General features: G+C 37.8%; 1 protein-coding gene across 1 annotated transcript in view; it reads right to left on the minus strand.

Annotated features, from left to right (window-relative positions):
* The window catches only part of OTOGL (otogelin like), a 127,954-nt gene extending 114,250 nt beyond the window's left edge, over window positions 1–13,704 (minus strand). The window contains exons 1-6 of the mRNA XM_057316538.1: window positions 13,629–13,704; window positions 12,546–12,585; window positions 11,526–11,574; window positions 6,436–6,502; window positions 4,720–4,818; window positions 3,002–3,156 (exon numbers count right to left, since the gene is read on the minus strand). Of these exons, the coding sequence (XP_057172521.1) occupies window positions 3,002–3,156; window positions 4,720–4,818; window positions 6,436–6,502; window positions 11,526–11,574; window positions 12,546–12,585; window positions 13,629–13,704 (486 nt within the window). The remainder of the gene's footprint in view (window positions 1–3,001; window positions 3,157–4,719; window positions 4,819–6,435; window positions 6,503–11,525; window positions 11,575–12,545; window positions 12,586–13,628) is intronic.
* Window positions 13,705–15,045: the final 1,341 nt, after the last annotated feature.

Genomic DNA, 15,045 nt, shown 5'->3' on the forward strand with positions numbered 1-15,045 from the left:
CATATATATATATACACACACATATATATATAATATGTAAATGACAATATTAAACCACATATCATTTAACCTAAGATAGTGATACAGCTCTGTAAAGAGGACGGAAGGAAAATGTGTGTGGGTGTGTGGGTGTGTGTGTGTGTGTGTGGGTGTGTGTGTGTGTTAGGGGCAAGAAGGGTGATATAACAAAGATGATTCCACCTTCCATAGTAGGAAATGATCAAGTAAGGCTTAACTTTGAAAGGTAAAGAAATAACAGCGTATTTTGGCACAAGATATAAAAGCCAGAAGAAACAGCTGAAAGAGTTGAAGTAATTGCCTTTGGGAGCCAGATCTCACCCAGGGTTGGGAATAAAGGCAAGCAGGGGCTACATTTTTGCTTCACATGCCTTAGATGAATTTTTAAAACTATGTACATGTTTTATTTTTATAAAAGTAAAATGAAATTTAAAAAGAAAAAGAAAATGATCAAGAATACAAAAAGGACATATGCATAAAGATGTTGATCAACATGTCTATTAAAAGACTGAAAATATTTTTTAAAATCTAAATTTCTAAAACAGGGCATAAGTAAAGAATTTGAATATTCCATAAACTGGAACAAACACAGCTAACAAAATTTGGTTTTTCAAGAATATTTGACATGGAAGAAAGTTCTTGATGTAATTACCAGGTGAAAATCTGGAATAGAAAATTATACATAGTATGATTTCAAGATTATAAACATGTTTAAAATTCAGAGAAAAAAGAGTAGAAGAAAATATGTAAAGCTGTTAGCAGTGGTAACTCTTTCTGTTAATTTTTATTTAAATTCTAGTTAGTTAACATATATGGTAATATTGGTTTCAGGAGTAGAATTTAATGATTCATCACTTACATACAACACCCAGTGCTCATCATGACAAGTACCCACTTTCTTGGCCATGACTCATCTAGCCCATCCTCTACCCTCCTCCACCAACCCTCAGTTTGTTCTCTAACCTTAAGAGTCTATTATGGTTTGCTTCCCTCTCTCTCTCTTTTTTTCCCCTTCCCACATGTTCATCTGCTTGTTTCTCAAATTCCACATATGACTGAAATCATGTGGTATTTGTCTTTCTCTGACTTATTTTGCTTAACATTATACTCTCTAGCTCCATCCATGTCATTACAAATGGCAAGATTTCATTCTTTTTGATGGCTGAGTAATATTCTGGAAAACAGTATGGAGGTTCCTCAAAGAGTTAAAAATAGAACTACCCTATGACCCAGAAATTACACTACTAAGTATTTACCCAAAGGATACAAACATACAGATTCAAAGGGATCCAGGCACCTGATGTTTCTAGCAGCATCACCTACAGCAGCCAAAGTATGGAGAGAGCCCAAATGTCCGACTGCTGTCTATATAGCAGTAGCTCTAATGCTATTTTTTTAAACTTCTCTGAAATTTTCAAATTTTCTACAAGAAAAGTAAACTACTTTGGGGTGCCTGGGTGGCTCAGTCAGTTAAGTGTTTGCCTTGGGCTCAGGTCATGATCACAGGGTCCTGGGATCAAGCCCCCCATCAGGCTCCCAGCTCTGCAGGGAGTCTACTTCTACCTTTCTCTCTGTCCCCTCCACACACACCCAGCTTGTGTTCTCTCTCTCTCTCTCTCTCTCTCTCTCTAATAAATAAATAAAATATTCAAAAAAAAAAAAGAAAGAAAGAAAAGAAAAGAAAAGTGAACTACTTCTATAATCAGGGGAAAGATGACATTTAAAGCAAATGGATTGTTGCCTAGAAAGAAAATTCCACCAGCCAAAACAGAGCCAAGTAGAAACAAAATTAGCTCTGGGAGCACAGTTCAGCATTGTGTGCTATTATCAAAGGATAGATTATCTCATTGACACTTTATTCTTCAGAAGGTTGAGACCCCAGACAAGAACATTTCAATGAGGGAGTCAGAAGGTGTTTGAGTGATAAACCCAGCGAGAGAGCAGAGGAGTAACAGACAACAAGGGGCTGAAAGCAGGAGCCCTGTAAAGACTGAAGGTGCATGACACTAACGTCCCCATCTAAAGAGACAGAGGATTTTTTATCCTTCTGCCCCATAAGTTAATTTTCAATAGACCTCATTTTCTTTCTGGGTCACAAGGCCTTTGTTGCTCTTAAAAAGCTCCTAGGCCTAGTTTTTAAGATTTGCACCACCTACGAGAGGAGAATTTAGGCAACTCCAATTTAAGTTAGAAGGGAAAAAGAAAACAGAGGTTCAAACAAATGATGCTTACAGAGTGAGTTCTAGCTTCTGAACAGGATAGCATGGCCGTTCCTGACTGATTGGAGATAGCTAGAAAGTCAGGGGAAGAGAGTGAGACAGGGAAAGAGCTCCCTCACTGTATTTCCAGTAGAGCCACTCTGCAGCTTGCATTCCGAGAGTTCTCTTAAGAATTCTTCCAAATCAAGAATTCAGCTAAACACTAACTTTCTGAGCTCAATTATGTAGTATGAACCAACCTAGTAAGTAGCTGCCTGTCTCTATGTCCTCGGGCCTTACTACTGTGCTCTGTTTCCTGAAGGCCAGCCTCTGATTCACACTAAGGGGTGCCTTAAAAAAATATTAATCCAGGGGTACATCACAATGGTAGTGTCAGGAAGGAAATGTGTATGAGCAATTTGATTAACGCCCAAACCCACTCCCTCTTCAAAATGCTTGAATAAAATCTGAAGAATGAGGATATCAGCTGGAGTTGGGATTATGACATCTGTGATACAGACATTCTGCATTGCTTGTAACTCTCTCCCACATGGATCCAAACCCTTCTTCTCCCAGTCCACAGCTCCATCTCAATAGAATAGACTCATTTTAGCTACAAATTGGGTTCATCCCATTAAGAACCAATCTTTCCCTTTCCCCAGTCAAAGACCCAAGTATTCGTGCTATGATTATTATATATTTTCCATCATTTGTCCAGTCCTTTAAAAATACAGACTTTGTTAAGAAAAAAATCTTTAAGTTAATTATGCCCTAGGATCACCTACCCATACAGTGTACCGAGGCTCCAAATTACCACAGTCCTTTGCAAAAATGTAAGAACAGTTTCCTGGGAAATAATAGTAAATGCCATCAAAAGTTTCAAAGTGGTACTGTCCCCAGGTTTTGCAAATCCCATCTCTGCCATTGCCCATGTTTGGCACTGAAAAGAAATAGGATAATATTTAGTAGAATAAAAGAAATTATACCCTGTTTCTGGCAAGGTTCAGTGATGGCAGGTGATTCTAACTTTCATTAAAATAAATATTTTCTTCTTTAGTGGTCAATATCACAGAAAGAAATAACTAACATAAAATTATGAGTTGCTCTCAAAACTATTAAACTCTCCTAAAGGAAAACATGGTCTCCAAGTTGTTTTGAAGAAAGGTTTTATGTTAGAAACTTCCTTAAATTTTGCTTCCAAAGGAAGACTGGAAGAAGAGACTAGTAAGGAAAATTATACAGTAAAAGAAGCTAATAGTGATAAAACGAACACAATGGCTCAGAAAAGAAAGAAATGTCACCACTGATTGCCCTCAAAATTTGCATAAGCAGCACTAGAGTGTTCCAGACTCTGCAATTCTTTCAAAAATATCTTAATAGTGTCCACAGAGAAAAATAACCACTGACAAAAGAAAGATCATGTTTATATGTCTGAGACCTTGGGATGGGGAGCATTAGTCATCCAAAGTATGCTGGAATTTAGTAATTCATAGCCTTAAACTGGCCAAATTTCAAGCACTATTCATCTTAAATCATACAACTTTATCTCCTATTGTCTTCATGACTACCTCTCTTCTTCCCTTGTGGATAACCCTCTATTCCATTTTTTTATTTTCTAGACCCTTCTCTTTAGAATAATATGGAAATCAATGAACTTTACTGAACACTCAATGTAAAACATCTTAATGCACACTATAGGGAGCACAGAGATAAGGCACAATCATTGTGTCTTTTCTCTGTAATTTTACCTAAATTTATTAGCCTTGACCAACTTTAGCCTTTTCAGGAAAAAAATTAGAGTGATTCATTATTCAGTCTTCTCTGATAGTATTTCCACTGCAGATTTTCATAGAATCTTGTACTTTCCTTTATAGTATGTGTTACAAGTATAATTATTGTGTATCCCTTTTGCATTGGCCCCTTCCTCTAGACTGTAACCTCCAGGAGGGCAGAAATATGTCTATATTATTCACTATTGTATCCCCAATGCCCAGGCCTGGGATTTAGTAGAGATTCCATAAATACTTATTAAACAAATTAATATTTATCCGTATTGATGTGGAAGCCTATCCTAGACACCGTGGATAAAAATATTTTTAAAGAACCCTCTGCCTTTGAAGAGCTCTCAAAACTGTTTCGATTTTATGTACAGAATGTTCAATTAATTCAAAGTCAAACAGAATGAGTGGCTCCAAATATCAAATTTAATTTATAAAGCAAAAACAGAAATGAATAAGAACCTGGGTTTAAGGGACTAATATCCAGGACGTCCATCCAGGAAGTGGAAAAAACACTTGAGGAAGTAGTAGAGATCAGTGAGAAGGGAAAGCGGACATGTGCATTTTCTTTTACGTTGTTTCTAAATTATAGGAATGAATTATGGACACTCCAGTTAATACATAAGACGATTGCCCCAACTCCCAGTGCATGAACAGTGATATAGCCAATTACACCTTAAAGTTCTCCTTGATTTATAATTCTCATAAGTACCCCTGAAACTTACCAATCTGGCACCGTGTCCCAAGTGCCTGGAATATTTGACAGTCACATGTACCAGTCTTAGAACAGAAAGCCCCATTAAGGCATTCACGAGGACAAGAACCTGAAGGGCAAAAAAATAAGTTATCTTCTGGCACGCATCAGTTCTTATAAACATAATATGTCAAGATTTAGCTTGGACTAACTGTAACCATTATTAATTCAAACAGAACCCTGGGCTTCTTGTCTTGATGAGCTAAAGAATAAAGCCCGTCAAGTCTCTATCTAGTTCATTTCATTATGTGTGCTGTGAAAGAAAGACAGGCTTTCACATCTCAAACTACCCTGAGAGCAAAGGTTAGCTTCCTTCAAGCAATTGAAAGGTCAAGTTCCCATGTAAGGAAACCCTGTCCCAAATGATGAGAACCAGAAATGCACAAGCTGCAGAAGATTCCGTCGACGGAGTTTGGCCCCGGCTGCACGTCCAAAGGGTTCCACCTCCAGGAATGAGTGTTGTATTAAAGAGTAGTGTCCATCATTAGCTCGAGGAATCAGGCAAAGTATTAAAAAAAAAAAAAAAGAAACTCTCATTTTTGAGGAGAAGAATTAAACATTTTATTCTAAATGTGTGTATTAATTAATCTTCAGGCTCAGTTACAAATAATACATTCTTTCTGACCATACTTAATTTTAATGGGGTATAAACCAAAGTCATGACTGGCTGTAAGCAAAAATATTCTTTTTCATGGAAAGAAACATTGCCCCAAAGGATTCTGTTGACAAGAGGAAACAAGAAACTATGAGCTCCTGAGTTTTGAAAATGCAAATGAATCACAGAGAAAATTTTTCCTCTAATAAGGAGAGAGGGCAAGAAGCAATTGGCAAATTTCAAGCAGGAAGAATTTAAGTAACACATCAAGAGACTGAGAACACATCTCTGAGTCACCATAAAGTAGTGCCTCTCTGGACTATGTTAAGGTCGTGGAAGGCAGTTAACTAACTGCAATGATTTAACAACAATTCTGTGCAAGTCAAGAATTTAAAAACCCTATTGTCCTTCTACCCTTAAGATCCATTGAGCCAAAATATCTCTTTACATTTAAACACCTACCACTCTCTAAGTACATCTTACCTGAGGAAAAATGAGCTGTTTCAATTTTGATCATCAATCAAGGTAAAAACATACGTTTTTCACAAATTTAAATGCAGTTTTTTTCCCCTTTAAATTTGATCTTAGATCACAACCTTACATTTTAATAATAAATATCTAATAAATAAATATCTAAACACCTAGACACACATGTATCTCCTTCAAAAATTTATTTACAGCCCTATTTATTCTCTTGAAAACAAGATTCAAACCAAAACTAGCCAAGAATTACTGTTATTTTAAGTAAAATGAAAATTCTGAATTAAAGTTCAAATTCTCATCAGCATTCTGCTTATTGAAAATGGGAAATGGGTGAGCAAAAATAAGGAATCGAGGAGCCAGTAAATGACTCAGAAAAAAATTGTGTGATACCCAGTGATATTTCTTCCTGATCATGTAGTTATCAGCTTAGTCTAATTGTTTAATTTCCAGATGAAATTCAAATTTCTACATGAAATGGACTTAGCTATTACTATTATTACCACCTTGGGTCAGTTTCCTCCTTGCATTCAATGGCAACAGTTAATTCAATATATCCCTCAAAGGGGACTTTTAAGAAAGCAAATACAAAAACAAAGGTGTGACACTGACCTTTTATTTTGCTCTCACCCCAATTAATAGCTTCATGGAAGAAATATCTTGGAGACGTTGCTTCCAACTTTGAAAGACAGAAATAAGAATTCAAGACAGATTTAATTCAAGACCAACAATAAAATCAGGAAGTCTGGGAAACAGTTACAGATAGAGAAATTATAAAGTGCTGACTCTATTTCATTGGCTTATGGAGGCAATCTCAGCGAGGCTCCCAGAGAAGCCCTTTGTGGTTAAAGGACCTGACCTCAAGGTTTGGTTTTGCCTCTTACCTGATTTTGATGAGTCTTTATCCTCTCTGAACTCATTCTTCTCCTGCCTCCCTGTCCTCCTTGAAAAAGGACCTGGGTGGAATCTAATCTTTGCATTAACTGACTGCTTTGCCTACAGAAGAAGTTCTTCTCTGATATTTCGAAGCGCAGATGGGTCTGGAGAAAATGCATGGGGCGGATGAACCAACAGACAGGGATGTCCGCACTCCCTGCAGAGCCATCTGTGAAGACACCATCCACAGAAGCTTCTGCTGCTACAGTGTGACTGTGTCCCCCTCAGTCTCCAAAGAACTGACACTTTAAAATTCATAGAACATTCAAATATAACTGTTTATAGACTCCCCACCACTTTAGGGTAATGGTTAAGAGGATGAATTATGGAATCAGACAGACCTGGATGAGAGTCCTAATTCTTCCATTCCATACTCTTAGGCAAGTTCCCTAACCTCTTAAAAAAAAAAAAAAGTTTCTTAACCTCTTAGTGCCTTCTTCCATTGTCTGTAAAATGGGAATGACGGGTACTGACTTAATTGTGCAGCTATGACAGTAAATTAGTGCCTCACACATAGAGAACTAGCAACAAAGAGATTTATATTAATCTACGCAACCCCAATAAACCTTAAGATTTCTGGAGATCAATATAGCTTACTAGCAAAAAATTGTGGATTACTAAACCTAATTAACTAAGGGTTCTTATTCAAACTCAGTGACAATTCAGTGTATGGTCTGAAGCAATGTCCTTTCGATTAGCATTTCTATGTTCACCAGAAGAACACAAACTCCCAAAATCTGCCACATAATTGTCAAATTGAGTACCAGATGTTAGAAAAACCAGAAAGGGTGAAGGACAATAAGAAAGGGGTGATAAGGAATGTGACTTCAGGTGCAAAGTCCTACTTCAACAGATCTTGGTCTCCTTCCCACACACAGAGTTTTATTTTGGTATTTTCCAGCAAAATACTTTTTCTTTTAACAGCCAAAGCTGCTCCATGCCAGAGAAGAGGACTCTCACACTCTCTCTCAACTTCAACACTCCTTTCTAAACTCCTTGCTTGGGGCACCTGGGTGGCTCAGTCGTTAAGCGTCTGCCTTCGGCTCAGGTCATGATCCCAGCATTCTGGGATGGAGCCCTGCGTCAGGCTCCCTGCTCAGCGGGGAGCCTGCTTCTCCCTCTCCCACTCCCCCTGCTTGTGTTCCCTCTCTTGCTGCCGCTCTCTCTGTCAAATAAATAAATAAATAAAATCTTTAAAAAAAAAAAAAAAACGAATAAACTCCTTGCTCAACACTATGCCTTCAAGTTCACTGTCTCCTGTTCTCATTCCTCCCAGGTTTTATCCTCACCGCTCAATCTCCCCTTTTTGCCTTTGCCTCTATCTTCAAATTAGGTTAAACTCACAACAGTACTGACTTTGAATTCCCAAGACAGCAAATTTTATCCTCTCTGCAGCCATCTTGTTTCCAACTGCCTACCTCTAGCACAGCCACTAATATTCCTGGGCACCAAAATCTGACTTCAGCTCCAGTGAATTATCTGTGACACTCACTAAAAGTGTATAGTGGCTTCAACTCTGCTTCATACAGGCTTATAACCTTGAACAAATTATTTAACCTGCACAGCCTCAGTTTCCCAATCTATAAAATGGAATAAGAGTAGAATTGTATTCAATGAAATGGGGTAAGTAAAGCCGTAAGAGTAGTGCTGGGCTTCAACAAGAGTTTTAAATACGTTACCTATTTTTATTATTAGGCAAAAACTGAATACATCGGACAAGAATAACCAAGGCTAGAATATATAATTTTTTTTGCTCCATATCCTCTTCCTAACTCAGGCTGCACCTCCACGGAAATAACAACTGTTCAACACCCCAGCCTTCCGGCCGCAGAAGCATCCTAGCTACGTAGCATCCCACTGACCACATGTGCCATGTATCATTTCACATTTCACCGATGCTAAGACAAGACCCATACATAGCTTTTACTTTTTTAACCAACCTGAACACAGAATGGCATCTTACATTTATAACTGGGAGCACTTTTGTCTTCAAGTCATATAAATAATGGCAAACAATTGATGGTGTCTTAGATTCAATGGACAAGTTACACAGAAATGACTTCTTTACCGGCCTATCTTCTCTAGGCATTGAGGATCTAGACAATAAGCACTGTTATTCATTTTATGCCTCCAGCACGGTCTCCTGTGTGTCGTCAACAAATACCAACTGAACTGAAAATAGGCATTATTCAAATAGGAGTGATGTGCCTGCCAAGCCTTCTCTTTTTCTTTTATTTTTTTATTTTTTTTATTATGTCACATTAGTCACCATACAGTACATCATTAGTTTTTGATGTAGTGTTCCATGATTCATTATTTGCGTATAACACCCAGTGATCATTACAACACGTGCCCCCTTAATATAAGCCTGTTTAGAACCACGATTATGAATGATTCTGTTGAATCTCCCTCCACATCCTCTCAGCCCACCTGCATCTGGGTTTCTTAACCTCTTAGTGCCTTCTTTCGTTGTCTGTAAAACGGGAATGATGGGTACTGACTTAATTGTGCAGTTATGACAGTAAATTAGTGCCTCACACATAGAGAACTAGCAACAAAGAGATTTATATTAATCTACACAACCGCAATAAACCTTGAGATTTCTGGAGATAAAAAGACCCTTCAAGACCCTTCAACTTCAAGCACTGGCTTCTTTCTGTCTCTGCCTCAGGGCAGAATCCAAACAGGAAAGACCACAGAAAATGCCTTCCTGGGGACAGAAGATCCCCCAGAGGCCACCCTCAACCAATGAGAGACAGGAATCAGTAGATAAGTACCCCAACTTCCCCCATCCCTTGGAGAAACAATTCCACACCTCATTCTACACAGCTCCTCAGGGGACCCCCACCAAGACTGAGCCCCAGAAGCCCCTCCTTAACACACTGTAAGATTTGCTCCCTTCCTGGTCTCATTTGTGCACTTCCCCCAAATAAATGACCTGCCCCTAAGCCTCTGTCTCAGCACCTGCTTACAGGAGACGACTTTTGAAATGTAACACAAATGCGAAAGAACTCCAGGCACTGGACGCATACATCCACTTAACCGATAAAAGATGACAGCCCATTCTTCCTCCTTGCTGATAACATCTCCACAGGAGCGTGAGAAGCACAGAGAAACTGTCTTGTGGTGAGAAATCACTGTGGCACAAAATATACCACTGACACAAGTCCGTGTCTCCCCTTTCTTGGCTCATTGTTCATCCCCTTGCCAACATATTTCTGAATCCTTACTTGCACAGACACCTATCCATCAATGCTCCATCTTCCTAGAGCAGGAACTGTGAATCGGTGGACAAGAAGGGCCTACGACAGATGAAATTTCAATCCTAAACAGTGCAACGCGCGATTACGACCTCACTGCCCTTCTTCTTCAGGCTTTCTTCTTTTAAAACCTGTTCCGATGTTACCTAATGTTGATGCGTGTTCTCTAGCTGCAGGATACAGACGAGCAGGTGCAGGTGGCCTGCTCTTCATTCTCTCTAAAAGGGAAGTCACGACAAGGTAAGTGTGTTCCTCACTTGCTAACTGAAGGTAACTCCTTTGGGGTAAATTAGACAAATTCTAGAAATATCTAAATGGACAACAGTATAACCTCCCCCATAGGTCACCTTATGTGACAATTTTGGGTGTATTTTACAGATTTTTTACAATGGTGGGTGCGCCACAATGCAGTTTTTTTCAAAATTGGGTTTTCTACTGAGTCATGCTGATGTCTTTTTGTGGTCAACATGGTCAACAGACAAACATGTCATTAAATTTCTCAGAGAAAAACCATTTCAATCACTTCACATGATGCATAAGTACTTAAGTACATAAAACACTTTTTTTAAGGGGAATAAAGTGTTTCCGTTCCAATCTTTTGCCTAAGTATAAAAGAAAAGAAAAAAAAAAGATTTCTATTTTGAATAAGAATAATTAGTTCTGTCCTCTAAACTGTCAAACCCATCTTCAGTTCTCCTTAATTAACACCAAAAAAATATAAAAATTCAGGCACTTACCAGAAAATACTAGCAGAATTGATTGCAATTTAGAATTTGACAAAGTCTTCGTTGAATACATAAGCCATTCGCTATATAAATACCCAAATCACATTAATTTCCCACATATACCTTTAAGTTAGGATTCTCTATTTTCCCAACTATCTTTTACAGAGAAATATTTTTTAAACCCACCTCTTCGAACATTCCAGTCAGAGTTGGAAAATATTGCAATTATGTTATCCAACATCCCTTATTAAGGGGATCTTGGCAAAAGGGCCTTCTCAGATTCAGTGTTACACACCCCTCCAAAAATAAAGGTTACCTGTCCAGAAGTGTCTGTCATGGAGATTTGTCAGACACTATAAAAGCCGTCTGTCAGGACACCAGGTCGCCTCTGATGCCCTTCTGCATCATGTATACTGTTCTCTGCCCCTGCTTACTTGGGTTTGTTCGACTATCATTGCTCTGATATCGTCCTTAATTTTTAAACCAATTAAAAATTTCTGGCACGTAGATGAGATTAAATCTCCCACACATGCTGTGAGCCTATCGGTAGGTAACTGAGGTGAACAGCAAAAAAGCCTTTGAGCAAACAAGTCAATGTGAACCAAGCATGAGGGTGAGGGTTGCAGAAAAGCAGTAGAGAAGTTATTCTGCCTCTTCTCCTTCCTGTCTTGTTTTTAGCATTTTATTCCCCTTCACAAAGGTCTCATTGTTGAAGTGACAGCAGAGTCCCGAAGCAGAATGGATTATTTCTCTGCCTCTCTCCATCAGAGGCATAACCTACCTGTGCTGCTAAAAGAGCTCTTTTCTGTCGATTTTCATTAAATCCGTTTCTGGAAGAAAACAAAAAGAACTTGTATAGTCAAAGGCCCCTTGGCAACCTGAACAAGGCTTTCCCAGGAGAGAGCTGATGTGTTCCTCCTGATTTCCATCACTTTATCAAAGAGGTCTTTCTTGGTTTAACATTTAAAAGCCCCCCCGCCCCCACCTCTTGGAGGGGTTAGATTTGGGTGGTGGTGCTGTCTCATTTTACAAAATTCAAGAGTGTCCCCAGATCTCTCCAATCTCTGATGTAAACTGAATTTTAGGAAGGAACTTCAAGATAGAGAAATAAACAAAATCATGTAATATTGTGGCACCAACACACAGGATATTTTCTCCACATGACTTCATAAAACTGGTGAGGTAAGTATTCGTCAAGAGCACATTTGCTTATTCCAAACATAATACTTCTCTCCCTTTCCATGTCATAAAGCACGGATTAACGTTAATGTGAAAAAGTACATCACAAACTGTGATCTATCAAAATCAAATGATGAACAGAATTTTGCTTTTCGTTAAGCAGATCGGTTTAACCCAAAAAATGATTTTCATTATTTACTGCTAGAACGATTTTATTGTTTTAATCATTAAAAATTGTTTTACTCTATGTTAAGTTACAGCACATTTATAATCAATGTATATTAATAATAAGAATATAAAAGGGGAAATTACCCAACATAACCTCTTTATAACTCTTTGAAGTGAAAGTAATATCTCCTTAGTATCTACAGTCACTGGACACCACCAAGAACTCATCGTATAATTAAAATGAAAAGAAAGAACTTTTCTTCATAAATAGGGAAATTAATGACTGATAATTTTTAATTTGTGGAACTGTTTTTAAAGAACTACATCTCATGCCCTTATTTTACAAAATATCTCATTTATTTTCTTTTCAAAAGCAGATACATTTATCTGCTGAGTGATGCTCATTCCCATTAACTTTATGTTTGAGAGGACAGAGAGAATAAGACATACTCACTTTGATACTTTCGTCCAGATGGATGAGGCACAAATATATCCTGCCAGAGATAAATATATACAGATAAGAACAGAGAAAAAACTACCCAAATGTCTTGGTCCCATGATCTGGTTATTAAGCAGATCATTTTAGCCTAAATTCTAAAACTTAGACTGAGTTTTGCTGTGAGTTAGCTTGCATTTTCTAGTGGATTTTGAGCAGCCAATTCCCCGTGAGACATCAGAGGGACTGTTAATCTGGATAGAAGGAACAGTGTACCTATATTCACAGAGACATAATAGGGTGGAAGGAACACTAGAATTGGACTCAGAGATCCAAGTTTTAGGCTTGGTCCTACCCCTTAGTAAATGCCAAGCTTGAGCAAGCTAGCAAACACATCAAAAATGATGGTATTGGGCAAGTGCATCTTGAAAGTCCCCTCCAAGCTCTCAGTGCTCTATGACATTTTCCCCTTGGAATTTCAGTCACTATAAAGATTGGAAGATGGGGCCCATGACCTTGCTAGTCTTACATTTCAGTAATTTCTCCCACTTCTCCTACAAGCTCCAACATATACAACTCTTTTCAGGTATTAAACACTAATGTAAATAAATGCTTTCCCCATGAGAATATTTTATAAACATTAACTTTTAAATAAAATTGCCTTAAAAATAATTGAAAATCAATTCTTAGCCCTACATGATAAAGTCCTTCTTACAAAGAACTTTTTACCATTCTTTGGGTTGATGGCATGAAAAAAGTTTAAGTACTCAATTTTTCTTAATTCATTATAAAATTCAAATGTTTAAGTTATACAGACAACTATTTTAAATCATCTTTTAGAAAAGAAAAAATTAGAATCAGAGTTTCTTTCATTATAGTTGCCTATCATGATAAAAGCCTAATTTTAATATTTGAAGAAAAGACTCAAAAAATGAAAACTAAAGTCCCAAATTATCTGCATCGCTAAGAATTTTCAAAAAAGGTGGCCCCGGTGTCATTTAGTATGTATCCATTCTAATGACTTCAAAGTGCTGCTCCTATCAGTTGCAAGAGAGGCTAGAACACAATAAAATAAGGTAAAACATTCATATAAGTTCTTACCTTGTAATGAAAACAGTATATGAAGCAAGAATAGACTCCGAAGTATCATTAAATTGAGTTTCCTCCCAATGTTCATTTCAGTGGAGCCTTTCTCCCTGAAATGCAACCAAATTGTTGGTCTTTACTCTGATGGCATCTTAGAAGTATGCATATGTGTAGAGTGCTCAAATTCTTATAAATATAACTTTGTAATAAAGTAATTCAGAAAGAAATTCCAGTCTTTCTAACTACATACAGCATCTGAAGCTTTAGAGCTTGCAGGCAAGGCTTTGGCTGAGTGTCTCATTAGAGATGCATGGCAGCTGCTTACCTAAGCCGGTATTAGTTACACCCTACCCCACTCCTGCACACCACACACCTTTTTAGGCTATATCAGCCCTTTGCAACTTCTAGAGACAGCAGCCATCAAAAATACAAAAAGCCTGTTGTTATCTCCTGATGTCCCAGAAGATAACCATTATTCCTAATTGTTGGTCTGTTATCTGTGTTTTATTCATAAAATAATTACCTGTCGTTTGAAAAAAGGTGAAATAAAATCCTGTCAATCACTTGTCCAATGTCTAGATGTTCTCATAACTTTTTCTTTAGAAATTAAAAGGAAACTAAAATTATGTGCATAGATTTTTCAACTCAAGTCCCATTACAATGTAGTTTAAGTTGACGTAACCCTGTGCCCACACATCTTTCTGTTAAACATTCTGCAACACAAGTAGAAAATAACACAAGAAGACGATATTCTAATATCTGACTTTACAAAGAAATTAAAGTAACTCACGCAGCCCTGAAGACCCTCCCTTCGCACCCCATTTTTCTGTCCTCTCTGATGCGTACCTAACTAGACAACAAAGGAGGACTTCTTACTCCAGCAGGAAGCACACTCTTTTCTGGGAGCGACTAACTGACTACCTAGCTGGGAATCACAGAACAGCGCTAATATTTCATAATGAACCTTACAGAGATGATCTGAGCTCCATAAATGAGCAAAAGCGATGCTTATATAAGGGGTGCACAATCCCTGTAGTGGATCCCATCCATTACCTGCACTATTATCACACTCATTTACTGGATGGGGCACAGCAGTAAAAAACGTCTGACTACACAGGGACTACCTTAGAGACAGAAGAGCACAGCAGTTAGTTCTTAACATCTTGTTGGACTCAGACACCTCTTCGGCAATGAATTTTCATTCTTCTGAAAAGTATCCTTGATATCCTAATATATCGCATGCCCAGTATCTATGATAGAAACAGTTCCTTGCCTATGTCCCAAATTCAATGATCTTTCACTCTTGTTCTAAATGATCTTAATCCATTTCCATTGCCTACATGATTGCTAATTCCATAAGCCAAGAGAAGATGTTTGCCTATAAATTCATGTTTTTAGCATGAAAACACATTATAATTTATTAAAGTTATAC

This window comes from Ursus arctos, unplaced genomic scaffold (genome assembly GCF_023065955.2).
Source record: "Ursus arctos isolate Adak ecotype North America unplaced genomic scaffold, UrsArc2.0 scaffold_21, whole genome shotgun sequence".
Taxonomy (NCBI): domain Eukaryota; kingdom Metazoa; phylum Chordata; class Mammalia; order Carnivora; family Ursidae; genus Ursus; species Ursus arctos.